The sequence below is a fragment of the Corylus avellana genome, chromosome 7, assembly GCF_965113065.1.
Source record: "Corylus avellana chromosome 7, dhCorAvel1.hap1.2, whole genome shotgun sequence".
NCBI classification, from domain to species: Eukaryota; Viridiplantae; Streptophyta; class Magnoliopsida; order Fagales; family Betulaceae; genus Corylus; species Corylus avellana.
In genome coordinates, this window is record NC_142496.1 from 16312489 (window position 1) to 16334475 (window position 21987).

Here is a 21987-nt window from a genome sequence, read left to right on the forward strand (position 1 = left end):
TGCGATGAATATGCTGTTAGCGTGAGTGACTTCAACAACAGAGGTCGTAGAGAAGCTATTGAATAAGATTGGAGATGAAGCTGCTAATTCAGAGATTTTTCTTTTCCTCATTCCTGAGTTGTTGAAAAGAGACATTCCCCTACCCCTAATGGCTTAAACCGCGTCAAAAATTAAACCACAGCAAACGTTTGCTTCAAAGTTAAAAGATAACGTTTCAATTAAAATAAATCTGGATCCTTCAATTTTTTAACAAAACATCTGAACCCTTCAACTTTTTAACATCTGAACACTTCAGCACATAAGAGCATCCACATCAAGTTAGGCAAAATTTAATTAAATTTAACTTTCAAAATGCACTTTATTAGATATAGCTAGTCACTTTTTAAGACTACTAAATAGCAAACTCTCTATATATTTTTTTACTTTAATTAAATATTATTTTTTATTGTAAAACCAAACTACTTTAATAACTATGAAACTCCTTATTTTATAATCACAATTTAAGGCTAACAATTTTGACACAACCTGCAAACCCGACACAAAATTACCGAGTTTGAGTGACATGTTACACCTGCCTTTATTTATATATAATAATTTAAATATATATTAAATATTTTATATTAATTAAATATATAATAAACATCCAAAACGATGCAGTTTTGGTGTTAAACACCAAAACGGCATCGTTTTGGAGCTCTCATTTGCTCAGGGAAAAAAAACTCACGCCGCCCCTTTCTCCCTCTCTCTCTCTCTTGCTCTTGCTCTAATAATGTCAATGCTCAACGCTCTCTCTCAGATCTAACAGTCTCCGTTGAGTGTTAATTGTTGTCGTTGAGTGGGTTTGCTGGGCTCGGGGCTGCTATCTAAAACGACCTCGTGGGGAACTTCTACGCGATCAGCCCTCGGATGCTGATCCGCCCTCGGATGCCAATTGCAGGTTCGGTTTTTTTGTTTGTTTTTACTCGGTTTGGAAATGGGAAATATGGGTTTGTTTTGTATGTTTGTTTCGAGTAAGTTTTACTTTTGTGGGGTTGTTGTGTTGGGAGAGAAAGTGTGCGTACAAGTTTGGATCGACCTGTTTCTTGCGCTTGCTGTGATCAATCTTTCAATGCTTTATCGATGCATGTCCTCATTTTGTACAATTACTAGTGCAGTCAATGTTATGGATCTCAATGATTTCTAAATTCAATCACATGCAGTTCGATGAATTCAATCAAATGTTATATTTAACATTTGATGGCTAGTTTGATAAATGGGGTTTTTTGCAGATTTTGTTAAATTTTTGACAAAAGCTAGAAATGGCTAGTTTGATGCGGATGCTCTAAGCCAGATCCGAGCGCAAATGGCAAGCACGAAACCAAGCCCTCCTCCTACGCTTCCGAAATCAGGAGCCATTTCTAAAGGCTACAACTTCGCCTCTACTTGGGAGCAGGTATCTGCTTTATAATAGAATTGCACTTTCTTGCTTCATGATATTCATATTTGAATTTGAAATCTTGCTTTGCTAAATTTCGATCCGTGCATTTTTGTGATCGAAACCGCTTCCTCGTTTGATTTTGCTTTGCCGGTGCAGAATGCTCCTCTGACGGAGCATCAACAAGCGGCAATCGTAGCACTATATCATGCGGTTGCGGAGCGGCCTTTTCCGCTCAATCTGGCTCAAGATCATGTATCTCACCCGGATAACGCCTTGTCCGTCTCTGTTTCCGTTAAGGACAGCTCTGTTCGAGATTCTGCTCCTACTATTCAACCATTCTTGGTCAATACAAACCAGGTATCAGATTATCGTTTGGTTCCATGATAAATGAGGCGTTCATCTAAAGCTTTTGGTTTGATTCATTGCCTTCCCTTTATGTTGTAGTTTTACAAGTGGTTTAATGATCTTGAATCGGCAATGAAGTCAGAGGTTAGTGGCAATTTCTCATTGTAGCATATTTTTCTGCATAGGATGTATGAATAACTGCTTATTTCACCTCATTCTTTTCTTTCCTTAGACAGAGGAGAAATATCAACAGTATGTAAACTCTTTAACAGAGCGCATACAGACGTGTGATGGTTTACTTGGTCAGGTTAGTCTATTTTGACATCTATTGGATTCCTAAGCTGTAATTCTTCCGTTTGGATTTGGATTTTAAAGATGCCTGAGTTCCCTTTTGTGCAGGTGGATGACACTTTACACTTCTTTGATGGACTACAGTTGGAGCATCAAGCAGTAGCTACAAAGACAAAAACTCTTCATGATGCGTGTGACCGGCTGGTATGTTTTTCTCCCATTTCCTGTACTTTCTTGTTTGATGTTTAACTTGCCTAGAGTGTTGGCTTGATTAAATCTAAATTTCACTTCATAAGTTTACAAATTTTTTGATAGTGTTGCTGCACCCTCTGGAGGTTCAACAAAAAACATGAGCAAATACTGATTGAATTTGAACTACTGGAGGCAGTAACCTTTGTTTAATATAGTTGACTTGTTGTCTCACTTTTCTGCTCTTGTTGCAGGTAATAGAGAAGCAAAGACTGATTGAATTTGCAGAAGCACTTCACAGTAAGCTCAAGTACTTTGAGGAATTAGAGAATGTAAGGTTTGAATGCAATCTTAACAAGATTTTCAGTTTGTTTTGATTTTTTTTGGTTAGTTGAAGAGACCCACGATAGATAACATTACTGAAGTAATGGGAAAAGATTTGGAACATTATTTTGATATATAGCAACTAGCTGCTTCCTTCTTATAAAAGTCACTCTAGCTTATCCAAACTTCTACAAGGTTAAAAGAAAAACACTACTCTAAATGTTGGATTCTTGAGTTATCTCCAAATTAGGTTGGTCATTCATGTATCTTCTGTGGCAAGATATGTAGTAGCTGCTGGCATACAATATCAATTATGAAAGCATCATCTTCATTAATTATCTATTTATTAGCAAAAATTGTGTGTCAAAGAAATTCTAGAAGGTTTTGTTCATTTAAACTAAGTATAACATCGTTTAAATTAAGTATGGCGTCCTTTGAGGTTTTCTTCTTGCAAGGAGTTCTGAGGTGATGAAGGTTCAATTCTTGTGAAAGAGTATATGTGAAGTTAGTGCTTGATCTAAGGTTATGCTCTTTTGGTTGACCATTGTTTTAAGCTGCATTCTTATTGGAAAGACTTGATTGACAGGATGTTTTTATTTATATCTAGTTGTAAGAAGTTTGGCTTTTAGTTTTTACACTTATTCAGGATGTTTTTATTTATATCTAGTTGTGATTGTTTAGGACTTGGTATATAGCATTAGTCATCTTTAATTTTGAACATCGCTGACATCCCTAACCTTGTTCTTTTAGCTGACATGGATTGAGTTATATCATGTAGTGTTTGTTAGCCTCACTTGTTATTGCTGACTGACTTAATCTCAATATCAATAACATCCCTAACCCTATTTTTTTAACTGAGTATTATTCGTAGCCGTGATCACCTGTAAAATCATATAGTCTAACTGACCATTAATTTTTGAATATTGCTAATGTCACTAACCCTGTTGTGAGCATTTATTGGTAGTTGTGATCATCTGTAAAATGATGTAGTTTTTGTTAGCCTCAACTGGTAATGCTGAACAACTTAATTTGTTAAAAATGTCTTCCTCTCTTGGTTAGTTTTGGTCTGTTTCTAATGTTAATATCATTTTGAACAATCTATTTCACTGTCTCTATTTTGTAGGCGTTTTTAGCATAACAGATTCTGAGTATATCATTTTTTTATGTAGTATTTGTTTTCTTTTAGTATCAATCAAGCTTGAAGTAAATTGAATATCATCATTTGAAGTTTAGTTGAACCAAATGGCTTCTCCACTTTTCATAAAGAAGGGTTAGAGGGTGAGGTTGTGGGTTGAACCTCTTATGGCTGGATGGGTTGTATTTATCTGTATGTATGGTAAACACATAAACTTTACATACTCTGTTCAGATAGAGCTATTTTACAATCTTGGTTATTTGTCTTATGTAGAGATTACATAAAAGTTATGCTGCATAAAATAGCAATTTGCAATAATGTATTGCACTATGTGCAGATCTCATCCAATTTTTATTCTCCAAATATGAATGTTGGAAATGAGAACTTTCTCCCACTGCTCAAGCGGCTTGATGATTGCATTTTGTAAGTGGATGATTTTCAAAGTAAATATTTTTCAGTAATTCTTTGATTCTGACATTACTCAGTTAAAAACAATGCAAGTTTGTTGTTGGGCCTGAGAATTATTAGTATTTGTAGGTAACGAAAAATTGGAACTCATCATTATTTGTACTCTGTGTATTTTAGGTATGTTGAAAGCAATCCACAATATGCAGAATCCAGTGTTTACTTGCTCAAGTTCCGACAACTTCAGGTACACAAGTGATTCTGATGTTAATATTTTATAAGGTGATTGATTGGGAGAAAACTAACAATTTCCATCCTTTACTATTGTGTGAAACTTCTTCTAGTATGATTTGTTTTGATGTACAATAATCTTGAAATTTTCATGTTTGACAGTCTCGAGCTTTGGGCATGATACGATCTCATGTACTTTCTGTTCTCAAAAGTGCTTTTTCTCAGGTAAAGTCATATGCACTTGAATAATTGTAACACACGCCTGTGCACACACACACACACATATATAGAGATATGTAGGTAGTTTGCAGAGGGCTCAAGACTCAGTGATATAGTCATTTCCTTTGACAGGTCCAGGCAGCAATCAGATCTAGCGGCAGCAGCAAAGCAACTGTTTCTGAAGGTGTTGAGGCATCTGTTATATATGTTCGTTTCAAAGCAGCAGCGAGTGAGGTAACCATTTTCTTTGGGTTCAAAATAAAGCTGCTATTCGAACAGCAGATTTATTACAGATTACCCACTATGGCAGTGAGTGGAGTCATGGCATTAGAAAATGCACAGTTCTTTTTAAATTCTTACTGGGATCTCTCTGATGTGGGAATCAGATGTGTCCTATAACTTGATCTTTTTTCCTGTAGAGGCAACTTAAGACATTATATTTTTGCAGCTTAAGCCAGTGCTAGAGGAAATTGAAAGCAGATCATCTAGGAAAGAATATGTTCAACTTCTTGCTGAATGCCATAGATTATATTGTGAACAACGGCTTTCCTTGGTGAGCTGATGATTGGTTGTTTTGGAAAATAATCTTTATTATTTCATTGGTCCGTTGCTTTTAATCTTTTTTATTTTATTTTATTTTTATTTTTTGTTTTCCTGTTTTAATCATATGTTCCTTTGGTCTTATTCTATCCAGGTTAGGGGCATTGTGCATCAACGGATAGCTGAATTTGCGAAGAAAGAGGCATTGCCATCATTAACTAGATCAGGATGCGCATATCTAATGCAGGTAGGGTTGATTATGATAAACTAATAAAAATAGAGGTTGTAGTCAATCCCATATGTCTTTGTTGATTAAAGTGAATACTAAGAATTGCATTTTTCAAATATGGTTCCTTCGCTAATTCTATTATTCATTGGTGTCTCAGGCCTTAAAGTTTAGTGGTTGTACTCAAATCTTGGTTGGACGGAGTTTTTGCATATTTTAGATGGGTGAATGCTTATGAATTTTCTTCAGGGACTGGATTTTTAGCAATGAATCTCATATTTATATTATATTGTTATTTTATTTTCGGTCCATCTATGCAGTTGATTTGACTCTTCTTAAGCTAAAGTTGAAGCAATATTTGGTTTTTGTGACTTCGGGCTGTGTATATGGAATGGACAATTCTCATATGATTTTCTTGTCTGTATGCACTTATTAAGAAATAATAAGAAGACTCATTCACATTTTTTATGGGGGCAAAAGGGAGTAACCTTCATCAAGTCAGATGAACCTGGTTCCCACAAGTTTTCACCCTTTATTCCATAATGAATGCGAGCCCCCATGAAAAGGTGCAGCAAGGTTACCATTGAGTGACAATTAGATTGGAGTTCCTTGCTACACTTCAATATTTTCTTTTTAATTTCTTTGCTTTCTTATTTCTTTCATTTATCAATAACCATACTTGTTCGTTAGACCCCTTTCCTTTTCTTTGGGACACTTTGATTGACACTGATATAAATTGCAGGTCTGTCAGCTTGAGCACCAACTGTTTGGTCATTTTTTCCCATCTTCTTCGGAGGATGTTTCAAGTTTGGCTGCATTGATAGATCCTCTGTGAGTTTTCATGCCTGCTTTTTTATAGCCTAATTTTTCTTTCTTTTTTCCCCTTTTCTTTTCCTATCATTTTATTTTCTATTCTATTGAGGTTAACATGAAATGGCCTAGGTTAGTGTTTTAAACCTATGCCAAATTGCATAGCAATGAGTGGAAAGTAGTTCCCCCAAGTTCGGCAGAAGAAAAAACTTCACCTTTCTTGTGCCAAAGATGGACAAAACTCTATGGAAAAAAAATTTCCCTTTATAAGATTAGGTTTATGGGGGAAAAGTAGAAGCTTCTTTTGTCAATGTCTGTACAATGTGTACAATAGAATGTAAGGTTCTTCTTCTTCTTCTTTTATTTTATTTTTATTTTTTTAAGAAATCGAGTTATCATTAAAAATGTAAGGCGCCCTCAAGTATTCAGGAAATATACAAGAGAAAACATATAGCTAGAAGAAAAAAGAAGACGAAAATCATGAAAACTTAGGACCAAAGGAGAAATATGAGCAGCTGTCTACAAATAAAGAGTATTGAAGAAAAAAGACTTTAGCTTCTCTATTATCCTCCCGCGATCTTCAAATCCCCTATCATTTATTTTCCTCCAAATACACCATAAAAGACAAGAAGATACCATCTTCCACGCAGCAGCACTTTGAGTGCTATCATTAGTCCACCAACATGCATACAAGACTCCCACTCATAGTAGCATAAATCATATTTTCCCCAAAGCCTTCATCACAATGGCAAATGCAAGGGAGATAGAGGGTTCCCTAGTCTTAGGCCATAGGAACTACTAAAAAAACCAGTGGGAGTGTTGTGCACCAAGACCAAAAAATGCTCCGAGGAAATACAATGAGTTATTCATAAACACCATTTCCCCCCAAATCTGCTCATCCTCAATATGTGTGTTATAGTTTGTATGAACGGTTTAGACACAAAAGGCGGAGGCTATTATATTATTCAACTTATGTTAACCTAATACAGGCATCCTATTATATAGGATTAGGGAAATACCATAAAGACTAAAATACCCCCAAAACCCTAATGACTCAAACCCTAACTCTTCTAACACTCCCCCTCAAGCTGGAGCATATACATCATATGAATCCAGCTTGGAAGATACAAGCAAACGAAAAACAACTAGAAAACATATTCTAACACTCCCCCTCAAGCTGGAACTACTTGGACCACACAAGTTAATTAAATAAAACTTCAACGCCGGTCGAAAACTCGTTGGTAACTTGAACAACCATTTGATCGGTTCTCGCCAAAAAAACCAAGGCCAGTCGGATGCAACGATCACTTGATCGGTTCTCGCCGGAGAATCCAAGGCTGGTCGGATACATCGATCTTGGGATTGGTTCTCGCCGTAAAACACCAAGGCCGGTCGGATGCAACGATCACTTGATCGGTTCTCGTCGGAGAATCCAAGGCCGGTCGGATACATCAATCACAAACAACAAATAAACAACAAATTTTCACATGATTAACCAACAAGATTCGCCGGAGAACAGATACTGGAAAAACAAAAAAAAAAACAAAATTCGCTGGAGCTTCGCTGGAAATACGCTGGAACTTTGTCGGGGCTTCAAAACTGGCCAGAAACACACAGAACTGGCCGGCAGTACCTAAAAACACAAGAAAAAAACTGAAAAACAGAACAGAAACAGTCACTGGAGGCTTGCCGGACCTTTGCTGGAGTATCGCCGGAACTCGCCGGAGAAGACAGAACACTCCGACTACTTCAACAACAGCAACTACAGAATCAATAGAGGGCCACATAGTAACGTTTCAACACCAAAAACATCAAATCGTCGGAATATATATATATTTTTTTCCGATGGCCGCTGCAACTTTTCCGGCCACCACAGAATACTCCGGCCACTTCAGACAAGACAGAAAACCACCACAGAACCATCCGGCCAGCATCACAGAACATCAAAAACAAACAAAATATATATATATTTTTTTCATCGGAAGGAGTTTCGGTCACCCTAAAACAAGAACAAAACAGCTCTACGGAGCTCTTTGAAGGTACTGCCACCCACACGGGTAGTGCAGCCACCAAGTTGAAAACTAAACTACCCAAGAATTGAAACAAGCTCTGATACCATGTTATAGTTTGTATGAACGGTTTAGACACAAAAGGCGGAGGCTATTATATTATTCAACTTATGTTAACCTAATACAGGCATCCTATTATATAGGATTAGGGAAATACCATAAAGACTAAAATACCCCAAAACCCTAATGACTCAAACCCTAACTCTTCTAACAATGTGCAACAGAAAATCCCAATTTTTTTTTTTTTTTTTTTTTTTTTTTTTATAACGTAGGAGAATTTTACTTAGATTAATTGCACGTCGCAAACACATACTGTACAACAATCCTCACCGTTAATCAAACTCTTACGGGTAACTACCCCACCCGCCAGAACAGAAAACCCCAATTGACATGATCATAAGCTTTTTCTAAGTCCAATTTGCCTTGAACACCCGACTTCCCAGATTTTATTCTACTATCAAGGCACTTGTGGGCAATAATAGCCAGGATCTAGGATCTGCCTACCTTGGATGAAAGCATTCTACGACTTGGAGATAATCTTTCCCAACACTGTCTTTAGCCTGTTTACTAGAATCTTAGTAATAATTTTGTAAATACCACTCACCAGACTAATGGGGTGAAAGTCTTTGGGATCAGTAGCCCTTGGAATCTTCAGGATGAGGGCGATGAACGTTGCATGCAAACTTCTTTCAAACTTACCTTTAGAATTGAATTCACAAAAGACCATAATGTTTTCTTTTAATACACTCTAGCAAGCTTGGAAGAAAGCCATGGAGAAATTGTTAGGATCCATTGCCTTGTCACCATTCATAGCTTTCACTATCTCCAACGCCTCACCTTCCTCGAATTCTCTCTCCAACCAATTAGCTTTAGCCTAACTAATGGAGTCAAAAGAAAGGCCATCCAACAAAGGCCAATTTTTTTTTTTTTTTTGTAATACTGTATATTATTCTTGCTGATCTCCAAATGGTTGGTAGAAATGGAGTCACCAATCAACAAGGAGCCAATGAAGTTCCTTATTCTATTTGAGTTGGCTATCTTATGATAAAATTGCGTACATTTGTCACCCTCACTCAACCATGAAGCGCTATATTTCTTCCTCCAACTCACTTCCTCCAAGAGGGTGGAATGCTCTAACTCATTCAATGCTTCTGCCTTTTTCATTCTCTCCTCATTACCTAAAGGTCCCTTCTTCAATGATATCAAAAGCATATAGCTTTTCTAGAAGGATATTTCTTCCTCCCTACATTGCTAAACAATTCCTCATTCCATTTATTTAAATCAATTTTCCAAGCCTTGAGCTTGTGGGTCACAATGAAGCTTGGAAAGCCATGAAAGTGGGTAGGAGTCCCACTTTTTTCACCCTATCCACAAAACCCTCAGACTTAAGCCACATGTTTTCAAATTTAGAGTACCTAATACCCCTTTGAAAGTCACCACCGTCAAGGAGGACTAGAAAATGATGAGCACAGCTTAGGAAGCTTTCTTTGGGTCACACCAGGAAACTGAGCATCCATTTACACTATCTTGGTTGTGAAGGATCTTTGATCACTCTCCTTTTGGGTCCAGTAGGCAATACCTGTTCTGTGATACTTGCTGTGTTGGAGTGGACATATGATTGCCATTGTGCAATGATTTGAAAAGCTGTTTCCCTCCCTTTTTCTTTATAAAAGTGTGTGTTATTGCAGGGATACCTTGCTAGTTTTGGTGTACTGTAAAGGTGCAACATCCTTCCGAATCTCGAGATTGTGTTAGAGGGTATGCCTTTATAAGATGATTATAGAGGCTAGTTTGTGCTTCCCTTGTGTTATGCTGTAAGTCAATGCTGTAAGTCAATCCATGTAGAAGCCACCCCTAGTTAGATATTTTTGGGATTTGTGCTCATTGTGGATGTTTAACTTTAGTTGTTCTATGAGGGGTGATGCCATAAAGGAAAACTCATGTTTTGATTGGGAAGTCTAGAGAAGTTATAGGTAGTTGTTTATTTGGGGAACTCGCCCTTGGAGTTCAATACTAATAAGGGAGACCATCAAGTAATCCTTGTACATTTTAAATTTTGGGTTTTCATGGAAACCAGGAAATAGAGGGTCTATTACCCCCTTTAAAAAAATTTGTTCGCTTCTCAAACGCCGAAAACTCTTATTAAATATCAATTATCCAAACAGATTTTCAAATGTCACTCCCACCCAATACACACATTTCAAAACAATGCACAAAACCCTTTTTAGAAAACACAACACCTTTTTTCATAAGATACTTCTAAAAAATAAAACCGGCCAGGAGCTTTCGGGGGCCTGTGGCGACCACCAAGAAGTTCAGGTGGCCTTTCGGCGGCTGCCAGGAACTCTCAGTGGCCAGCAGTAGTTTCCCGATTCGGTGGCCCACGGCGGCCGCTAGTGCTGTTTGGCACTAACACTGGTGGCTGCACAACCCTAGAGTGTAAATTGCAAGTTTTTATTTTTATTTTGGGGGAATATTCTTGAATTTTTTAGTTTTCAAAAACACTTATCAAAATTTTACCAAACGAATTTTCATTTGTGGACACCATTTGCAAAACTTTTTTCAAATGTGGCCCCCACCAAATGAATTTTTAATTTTTACCTTTTTCAAAACCCAAAGCACTGCTCTAAACTGTACCAAACCGACCCATAATTTTCTAGGTTTGTTCGGCAACGTTTTGGAAAACTCTTTTCAAAAACTTTACCAACCAAACCCACTTCTTTTTTTCTTTTTCTTTTTGGCCTTTCATGTGTTCAAGGGTGATCACCTTTATATATATGTTCTTTCTTCCTAATTTGTCCCTGAGAATTGAAGTGTTAGATAACCTTTGGAAAGTTTTCTGGCATGTAAAATTCTTTTATTTTTTCCCCTTAGAAATTCCATTAATGATTTCTGTACTCTCGAGCTTTTTGTTTGATGTCGAAGGTATTCAATGAAGATTTTGTTTGTTTATTCTTATCATAAGGTTATATGAAATTCTTATGACAATGACAACTGATTCTGCAGGTCTACATATTTGTATGATACACTCCGCCCAAAACTTATTCATGAAACAAATATCGATTTTCTGTGTGAACTTGTTGATATCCTCACAGTTGAAGTTTTGGGAGAACAACTAAATAGGCGGAGTGAATCGTTAGCTGGGCTACGCCCTACATTACAAAGAATTCTAGCGGATGTTCATGAGAGGTTGACTTTTCGTGCTCGAACACATATTAGTGATGAGGTGCTTTTAATTCTTCATTTGTTGTTCATATTAATTCTTCAATGTATACACCTGCCATTTTTAAAAAAATTTCAAAATATTCCTCGTTGACTGGGTTTCAAAGCTTGTTCACTGATTTTGGTGCATTTATTTTCTATTACTATGAAGTAGAAGAAAGTAGATATGCTTCATTTATCCATTTATTTTCTTGTTTTATTTTTTACTATAAGTAGATATACTATAAACCCCTAGGGATAGTTAAATCGGTTGGAACCACGCCTGATGAAGTGGGGATTACTAGTTCGAATCTCCCATTCTCCCTCCCATCGGGGCCAATTACTTGTAAAAAAAAAAAAACTTCTACTATGATGTGGTACTAAAAATGAGTAGTCTTTTCATTTAACTAAGTACGAGGATCATGTTAGACCATTGAGATGCCATTTTTTGAGGCTATTGTTGGGGGAACAAATGGAAATGGGAAACTTGATTCCTTCCTGTATGATCATTATGGTAAACTGAAAACTGTTGACCTCTTTGATGTATTTTAGAAAAATACATTTTTCTTTGTTTTCAGCCTGGTAAATTACTGACTCAAGATTGATTACAAAGAGAATCACAATGCTATGCTACTATGTATGAATGAGTTTGCAGACTACATGTCTAGAAACCATAAATGTGCTTGTGGAGGGACCAGAATGATGGTATTAGTTTTCTGAAGTTGCCATGTCACTGGATGATTGTGACTTCCAATTTTTTTTTTTTTTTTTTGTGAAATGCCCAAAAGGCTAAAACCTCTCCAGAGTTGCCCCCCCCCCCCCAAAAAAAAAAAAAAAAAAAAAAACAAATGATTGGGGCACTGTGAGGTAGCTGCTATACTAAGATCTTGTTGCTTCTTATGTAGATAGCGAACTATATGCCTTCTGATGAAGACTTGGATTACCCTGCGAAGCTGGAACAATCTATTGAGAATAATTCAGAAACTTCTGCTGTATGTGCGTTACACTGCCTCCTGTTTTAGCTTATACTAAGAAATGTGACTTTAATACTTATGTTGCTTGGTAAAGATTCATTTGTGTAGTTCTGTTGTACTGCATATCAATATGCGACTCCTTACTAATTTGGAGGATCTAATCTAATAGTTTTAACTTTCATTTATTTCTCCTACCATTACCTTGGGAAAAATTTCTGCATGTAATATGGCCTACTGACAACCTACAAACACACACACACACACACACACACACACATATATATATATATACTTCGTTCACTGAAGTCTGAACTACGGCGTAAGTTGGACACCTGCTGATGTCCAACTTGCAGGATTGTTAGACCTACAGATGTGGTTGAAGCTGATCTGATGTAAGACGATATTTACCTTTATTTTCGGTAAAAATGAAAATAAAGAAAATATCAACAATAATATTGGAGCAACGCTACTTGATCAGAATTTTATCCGTTCTTAGGCAATGAAAGTACAAAATGAAAAAATTGTCACGATTTCCGCTGAGTGTCAATTTTTATATTAGGATTTTATTTTTATTTTATTAGGACTTTATTTTCTTATTAGGGTTAAATTTGCTTTAATTATTTTCCTTTTCTTATTAGGATTAGGTTTACTATTATTACTAGGATTATGTTTACTTTCCTACTAAGATTAGATTTACTTTCTCTATTAGGATTAGATTTACTTTGTCTACTAGAAGTAGGTTTACTTTCTCTACAAGTATTTCTCTTCTATAAATAGGCTAGCTTATTATGTAAAATAGAAACTAATTGAATTATTATCAAATCAGATAATTCTCTCTCAAATACTTTGCTGAGTTATATCTTTCTTTTAGCCTGCGGGCTTGTTTTTATCTTTTTGGGTAGAAGACGAAGACGCTTCTCCTTACAGTATCAAAGACGATGCTATTTGATTAGTTACCTTAGTCTTCCGCTACGTCATGATCATTCTCTCCGTTGGTTGTGGTTTGAGTGGAAATGTGTGTACACACACACACACTTTATTCACTGAAGTCTGAACGACAATGTAAGTTGGACACCTGGTGTCCAACTTGCAGGAATGTTAAGACTTGCAGATGTGGTTGAAGCTACTCGTTCTCTCTATTGGTTGTGGTCCGAGTGGAGAGATGTGTGCTATGCCACTTGTGGATCATCTATTCACTTTTTAACTCCCTGATATAAAAGCTTAAATCCTTCTTGAATAACATTCTTGCATATTTATTCCTGCTTGTTTATCAAATTTTAGGCTGAGGAAAACCCTGATGTATATAAAACTTGGTATCCACCGCTGGAGAAAACTCTTTCGTGTCTTTCAAAGTTGTACCGCCGCTTAGAAGCAGCAGTTTTCACTGGTTTAGCACAGGTATTTTAATCTTTGGATTGTAAATTTTGCTATGCAAGTCATCTTTTAGATTTCATTTCTTGTTTATTTTGTTTAAAATTTGGCTTTTTGGATTTTTTTTTTTATCAGGAAGCAGTAGAAGTTTGCTCCATATCTATCCAAGTGAGTAGTGAAAGAAACAATTATCTATTCTGTAGAATGCAATACTGGGAAGTCCTTTGTGCGTTAGTGCCATGTAACATACAATATTTATGATGTTATCCATACCAGTTGAAAATCAGGTGGTTCTTAAATTACTGTGTTATCTTTGGAAAGAAGGGATTATTTCCTTCATAGGTTGACCTACTTTTAATGATTTTTTATTCAAGCGGGTCAACAAAAAACCACGTTTTGTATAGCAGTTTGCTATGAGTTTTGTAATTTGTGCTTCCTGCTATCTGCTACAGAAAGCAAGCAAACTTATTGTAAAGAGATCATCACCAATGGATGGGCAGCTCTTCCTTATAAAGTATCTGCTTATTTTAAGGGAGCAGGTGATCTCTATTTTCTCTCCTTTTTGTTTCCCTGGTTGTTATTCTATTAGACAATATTATTTAAGGGATTACTGATAACTTGTGGTCTTCCAGATTGCACCTTTTGATATTGAATTTTCAGTTACACATAAGGAACTTGATTTCTCCCATTTGCTGGTAAGTATCTCTGAGGCTAAAGCTCTCCTTTAGTTGAGATCATAATATAGTGTTTTTTGTATCTGCATCTGAATAAATCACATGCTTGAGCACTACATCTGTTAAGCCTTTTTTTTTCTTCCCTGTTTTACCATTTTTGCATTGTGAATAAATTGCATGTTCTTGTGGAATATAATTTAACTTGATGATCTTAGACTTCCATGATTCTTGTCCGTTATGCGTGTTGGAGTTATTTGTTAGAGGATTAGTAAACTCAAGTCATTTGGTTCTACTGGGATTGAACCTCAAATCCGGTCTGGACTTTCTTCATTTTGTTTAGCTTCTACAAGTTTTGAGTACTTTTACTTTGTAAAGGTCAAACAGAAATCAAAAAGGCTGCAGCAGGGCGCTGCAATCTATTCTGTTGATTCTTGAATAGATTTTTATGTATTAGAAGGGAAAAAAGTGGTTGAGTTCTTAGCTTAATAGTTTGGTCTCCAGTCTTCATTTGGATGCTTTTTTCCAGAGGTAATATACCAGAAAATAATCTCTTAAATTCCCTAAAGTAACATTTACATAGAATAATTAAGCTGAGATGGCATAAAAAGGTTGCAAGTATTAAATAATCATCCTTCAAAGTGTTGTAGGATTATTTTCTGAAATGTGGTGCATTAAAGGTTGAAAAAGAAAAAGAAAAAGAAACAGAACCTTTTTGATCATAGAGTTCTCTGGGTAATATTTCTTCCACCATTTAGGTTTGTCATTTGATCAGATTTTTTCCTAATTAGAGAAGTTCTATTACCTTTCACTTCACTGGATTCTTATTTTGGTTTAATTCTACTGTCAGGAACATTTAAGACGTATACTTAGAGGTCAAGCCTCTTTATTTGACTGGTCAAGATCAACTTCGTTGGCAAGGACTTTGTCTCCCCGAGTTTTGGAAAGTCAAATAGATGCCAAGAAGGTTTGTGATTTTGCCTTGCAACACAATCTTTATATTAGTTGTTTATACAGCATATTTCTTGGTTGTCATTTTGACGGCATGTGGTACTTCCACTCCCATGGTTTGTTTGGAAGGCAAGAGAATAAATTGTGTTCCTGAGAACAAAGGTCATTGAAGTGTACTTCATAATGAAGACATAGAACTTATATTCTTAACTCATTCAATTAGATTTCTATTTATAATTTCATTGATCCTTTGCGATGACTTTTAGCTTTTAATTAATATACTATTACACTTGATGGTGATACTGATTATACTTTCTGCAAAAGCTTTGGTTACTGAAACCTGTTGGTGCCATTAATTTGCGCATCTTTAATTTATCAGTTGGTTACCTATTATGTGCCGTAGATATTGACTATGCTATCACTGACTTATGATTTTATGTGACCATGGTGATTGGTTAGTTTCTCTTTCAATTATAATACCAACTGCTCCAACTAATGCTTTTAGAGAATAACTGAATTTCTGTGGACGGCTGATTGTCATTTTTATTTCATGTTTGGTTGATACTGTTATATTTGTTGGAACTATTTCTTTGTGTTGCTATTTTCCTTACTTCCAAGTAACTCTAAAATGTTGCGGGTACTCATTGATTTGCAGGAACTTGAGAAAAGCCTAAAAGCAACTTGTGAGGAGTTCATTATGTCAGTCACTAAGCTAGTTGTGGATCCTATGCTTTCATTTGTTACCAAGGTTTGTCTATTTCCTCATTAGGTATGTTGTTAAGCTGACTTCAGAATATAATGCTGAAAACTTCACTAGTTAGCAAATTGAGAGACCAGACCCTAGATATTTTGGCTGGTCATTTTTGACACGACATGAGAACCCAACACAAAATTTGCAGATTATGGTTGAAGAGTTTGACCCGTTTAATTAAATGGGTCCGGATAGGGTTGACTTATTAATCTTATACCCATACCTCTACACAACTCGAACCTAACACGCGATACTTAGGGTTGACAATTTTTAATACAATCTATGAACTCGACATGAACTCGATACGAAATTAGCAGGATTGAGTTCAAGGCTCTGACCTGTTTAATTAAATAGGTTGGGTTAGGGTTGACCTATATAGTCTTACACCTATGCTTTGACACGACTTGAAGCGAACACGAATGCCACCCCTACTGAATATTAAGTATGAAGGCAGTTAAAAATCAAAGTGTCTTGTGATATAGGGGAAGGTCCATCTAATGTGCGTGTATCCAAAGAAGTAGAAGTGAGAAAATTTACTTCAAAAGAAAAAAAAAAAAAAAAAAAAAAAACTGATGTGACTTGTCTTATTCCTGAGGAAAGACATGAGAAAATTTACATTGTTATGGAATAGAACACCTTGCCCCTCTTCAATTCCATTTTTTTTTTTTTTTTTGGGTACTTCTAAGATGACTTCATAGAAGTCTACAAATTATGCACAAAAGTATCATAAAAACCAGTTCCACTATATGATTTCTAATATTAAGGTGCAAGTTTACTGTCTAACCATTATAATTAGTAAGCATTTCCATGAATTGAGATTAATTAGAAATGCTCTGTTCTCTCTGTTCAAAATTTTGAAATTTTGAACAGGATAAGATTTGCTAGCGGTGGCACGGCTGGTGCTGCACGCTAGGGTTCGGCGTGCTTGTTATGGAATGCAGCTTCTCTTTTGAAGCTAAAACCTTCTGCCTTTCGGCAAAGGTTGGGTGTCCTAACCTTTGTCTGGAGGAAAGGAGAAAAGGATTCGTGGGGTATATTTTCGCAAGCATTCAGTGTTCGTCGTGGTTGGTGGATATGGTGGAAGCGGCGATTCTGGCTCAGGTGAAGGAAGAAATCGCCAAATCTTACCGTGAGGGTGATAAGGCCACGATGGTCCACGGGGGAGGTAATAAGGCTGGAAGGTTCTTGGAGGTGTCGGTGTTGGCTGAGGGTGGTCGCAAGGGAGTCATTTGGCTTCCGGAGGGGCGCTTTGTGAGGGGCTGGCGGCGTTTTGCGGGAGAGCTTCGGCAACTATTGGCGGCCCAGTTCAAGTTGTCTGGTACGGCGGAGCATGGGGTTCCATCTTTGGTGGGGCTTCTCATGGATGCTCTTTCTTCGGAGGTCGATTCCGGGAGGTCTTTTGTGGATGTCCTTCGATCTACTCCGGGAGTAGAGGCGAGAGCAGTAGACTACAAGGTGAATCGGAGTATGACGGTCTTGGGTTGCGTTCTACCGTGGACTGCTCTGCGTTGGAGTGCTTGCCTACTCTGGCGGTGGCGGCTGGGTCTGTGAGTTCGAGGAAGAAGAAGAAGGGTAAGATCGGTATTAGTGGGTTGTTGAGGCTTCTAGTGCAAATCCAACGTAAGTTGGACCGGGTCCGTGCTAGGGTTGCCTCGGAGCCTAATCGCAGGAGGAAAAGGGTCCGTATTTTGGGCATAACCAATTCTGTTTTGGGTTGCGTTTCCGGATTGGTCTTTGAAACAGGGTCGGGTCAAAACTCGGTTCCGGGTTCGGAGTTGGTTCGTATCTAGAATTTGTCTCGAATTCATTGCATTTGGAGCCTCTTTCTACTGTTGCATCGCTTTTGGTGCCTTCTCTGGGGCTTCCTCTGGGCTCTGAAGCTGCTTTGGAGCCATTGGCTTGGTCTTCTTTGAGTTTGCAGGTTACGGGTTTGGATTCTGGCGATGGGTCTTCCCCGGCGGAGTTCTCTCTCTCTTCGGTGCGAGTTCTGGGCGGGAATGCTGGGTCTGCCAGTGATGGGTCTTCTCAGGGGGCTGCTCTATTGTCGAATCCTGGTTTTTCTGTCCCTTCTGCGAAGGATTTACTGGCGAGTCCTTTGCGCAGGGACTGGGAGGATTATTTTTCTTCAGTGCCTGAAGCCCGCCTGGGTGCGCCGGTGTTTTTGGAGCTTTCTGATTCGGTGCGTATTTCTGTTCTCAAAGAGGCTTTCTCTGTTCCTTGGGAGGTGAACCTTTCGGCGAGCCCTCTTTGCAGGAATAGGGAGGTTCCTTTTCTGGGGGGGAGGAAACTCAGGTTGTTCATCCTTCTTCTCCGGCGAAAGGTTTGATTCATCGTGGGTTCTTTGGTCCGAGAGCTGTCTCTCCCTCTCCGATGGTGTTGAAGGAGTCATCCTTGTCTTCTAAGGGAAAGGGCCCTATTTCGGAAGTCTCTCCCGCTTTGCCGATGGAGGTTCATGTAGGCTCTACTGTCTTGCCTACCTTTGGGGTGGATGAGCTGGGTCTTCATTTCTCTGCTGCGGCCTCTTTCCTCTCGTCTCAGGTCTGCACTTCTCTCTCGACTACCCTTTCCGATGGGGCGGCTGAGATGGGTAGGAGTCTTAGCCCTCCTTTTCTTCACATGACAGAGAGTGGTACTCCCATTTATTCCTCTGTTTTCACGTCCCAACTGTGGTATACCCGGAGGGTGAAGGAAAAAGTCGCAAAGCAGCTGTATAAGAACAAGTTCCTGCTTGCCGAGGTTGTGGTTGATACTTTGGTGGAAGGGGAGGGTTATTCCGATAGGGTGCTTGATGCGATGAACCTCGCTCCCGTTGTGGGGTTGTCTTGGGGAGGTGAAGACAAAAAACTTTGGGACCTTTTTTCCGACATTGATAAGAGGGAGCCCGTGGTTGAAGCTTCTGCTCCTAAGGTTAAGGGGATGAGGGAGCTCAAAAATTTGGATTGCTCCATCTTTCCGGTGAAGGGCCAGCATTAGCGGGGATTTTTGGGGTTGAAAAATGCTTTTTCCTTTCCCCCTAAGGTGCACTAGGATTTCCCCTAAGGTGCCCTAGGGTTTTTCTTGGGTGTTTGGTTGGGTTCCTTGTATACTTTCTTGTCTTCTTAGAGGTTTTTCTGGGTTTTTGGTTTGTTAGAGTGTTTGGTTGGGTTCCTTTGTATACTTTATTGTGTACTTAAGAGGCGCTTTGCGCTTTTTTGATATATACTACATTACTTATCAAAAAAAAAAAAAAAAAAAAAATTAGTAATAAGTCGAACATCAGACATTTAAATTCTCTCATATATGACCTATAACCTGTTTTCCATTTATTGCTTATGAAAAAGAATATCTCTCATATAGAATGTAAATGTTACCAATTTGTTTTGTAGGTGACAGCTGTGAAATTTGCTCTATCCTCGGGCAATCAGAATCAAAAGCTAGATTCGGTTATGGCCAAACCGCTTAAGGATCAAGCTTTTGCTACTCCAGATAAGGTGGCTGAACTTGTTCAGAAGGTATGTCATGAAGTTTTATTGATTTATGACATCTCAATAAAAAAAAGCTATTTGTTGATTTTAGGTAAGCGAGGAACATTCTCTAAATTGTTTTCCCATTTTCTCTTTTCCAATGCAAACTATATTAAACGTGAGAGTGTTGCATGATAAATTCTTTTCAACCATGTACATGCACGTGATAGATCTCGAATGAAAGGATTTGGCCTAACATGTTTCATTTCCAGGGTCATTTTGTTTGGTATCCAAATGGACATTGTCCAAGTCATGTTTAAGATGTTCGAGGCTCACTTGTGTTGATTCTGTATTATTGGAACAGGTAAGCGCTGCTATACAGCAAGAGTTGCCGCCAGTTATGGCAAAGATGAAGCTTTATCTGCAGAACCCATCAACACGAACAATACTTTTCAAACCAATAAAGTAAGTTTATTGATTCATGTTGTCGTTCTTTCCTGGGTTATTTTAAACATCTGTCAACCCTATATATATGCTTCGATTATTTGCTCCCAACCTGAAGTTGATTAGGGATGATGAAATTTTTATTATTATTTTTTTTTAAATTATCCTGGAAGGCTATCTGGGAAGATACCCACATATGATTAAATCCTATAATCATTGTAATTGCATTCTTTTTATACATATCTTCGGGTGAATAAAATATGTACCATAAGCATCATTTGACTATTTATTTATTAATCCATGAAATATGACCGTCCAATTTTGTATCTTTGATTCTGTTCAATTGAATTGAACAACTTATCATAATCTAACGCTTTTCCCCCCTTTTATTTGGGTGAATACAGGACAAACATCGTGGAAGCCCATGTACAGGTACAATCCATGTTAAAAGCAGAATACTCCCCTGAAGAGATACAAAACATCATCAATATGGTGTCTATACAGGATCTGCAAGCACAACTTGATAATCTCCTGTAAGGTAAACTTGCAACGCCTGTTGAATTACTTAATGCCAAATCTTCCATCAATCAGATGATCTTGACATACAGCGGGGCATTAGGTTCGCCACTATGGATTCTTGACGTTGTTGATAGGTTTATAGGAAATTAAAATGTTCATTATCTCCATCAAAATAGTTAACTCCTTATAGCCAATGTTGCTTTTGATAATACTCGCATGATGGAATCTGATTAAATTCGACTGCTTTGAGTCTATTCACATTTTATGTCAAGGCCTTCAAAATAGTAAATATAATTTTAATAGAAAAGGAAAAACTAATTCTTCTGTTTAACTGGCATACAGTTATGTTGACATACCAATCTACCAATATGAAACTCAATAGGATAAGGGTATGTTTGGTACGATTTGCTGCAAAAATAGCTACTGAGGGACATGCATTTAAATGTATCTGCCTCTTGCCTTCATGCAATTAGGCATTGTCCATGTATTTCTCTTTAACGGTTATGTTTGGTACGCCAAATGGTTATTCCATTAAAAAAAAAAAAAAAAAAAAAAAGAAGCCAGAATGCTTATGTAAGTAGCCTTGGTATTAAAGTATGTATTTAGAATAGCCATTTTTCATGACTATTCCGAGGCTATTTTATTTCACATTTTTTCATTTTCAATAAAAGTTTTTGTTTTTTTTTTTTAGTGGAATAATCATTTTGTGTGCCAATCCCAACCTAATGGGATTTTTTATTTTTAAAACTAATAGGATTTTTGTCATGTACGAAAAGTCACACAAAATGTTGTCACGTGTATATTCTTGGTATATCAGTATCTCTTAAAAAAAATCACAAAAAGGAAAAGGAATGTGATGATGAGAGAAAATCTCTTTTGAACGTGTGGTGGTAGGGATTCAGCGGTGACTTCCTTCACTCTTGCAAATGTGGTTTGCAAAGAACTCTCATATCTTTGCAACCATCTCCTCCCATCCAGTGGAGGCAGATGTGAGGATGGGAAAGTGAAGCAAGCCACCCTCCTCCGAGAAGAACTCTCCTATCTTTGCGACCATCTTCTCCCATCCTGTGGAGGCAGTTGTGGCCCTGCGGGGATGGAAAAGTAAAGCAGGCCACTCCCCCATCCGACCTACCTTATGGCAGGTTTAGGGGGAACCCTCCTTGAGAAGGTGGTGGGGCTCCTTGAACCTCCCAAGATGGTGGGTTGTGGGGAACTCCTCCACCCCTAAACCACCCTTGTGACTTATACCCTTTCCCCAACTAACATGGGAGAGGCTATGAATAAGTATAATTGTAAGATAAGTAGAAGTAGAAAGTATCAAGAAGAACATACCACAAGGAGAATAAAGCCGTTATATGCATTATGCAACCGGTTTCTCAAATAAAAAGAATAAAAAAAAAAAATTCCTGTAATTATTTTTATTTTCTGGGCCATACCCCCCCAAAAAAAAAATTCCTGTAA

At 37.6% G+C, this 21987-nt stretch overlaps 1 protein-coding gene across 1 annotated transcript; it reads left to right on the top strand.

Annotated features, from left to right (window-relative positions):
* The first annotated feature begins 739 nt into the window (after positions 1-739).
* LOC132184832 (conserved oligomeric Golgi complex subunit 3) lies at positions 740-20789 on the top strand. The gene is made up of 25 exons (XM_059598605.2): positions 740-937; positions 1269-1432; positions 1574-1774; positions 1862-1906; positions 1995-2069; positions 2162-2257; positions 2497-2574; positions 4039-4124; positions 4287-4353; positions 4500-4562; positions 4689-4790; positions 5005-5109; positions 5251-5343; positions 6065-6153; positions 11208-11427; positions 12308-12394; positions 13658-13774; positions 13883-13915; positions 14200-14286; positions 14380-14442; positions 15269-15385; positions 16025-16117; positions 19486-19611; positions 19928-20028; positions 20412-20789. The coding sequence occupies exons 2-25, from the start codon at positions 1343-1345 to the stop codon at positions 20542-20544; spliced, it is 2367 nt and encodes a 788-aa protein (XP_059454588.2). The 5' UTR covers positions 740-937; positions 1269-1342; the 3' UTR covers positions 20545-20789.
* The last annotated feature ends 1198 nt before the right edge of the window (positions 20790-21987 follow it).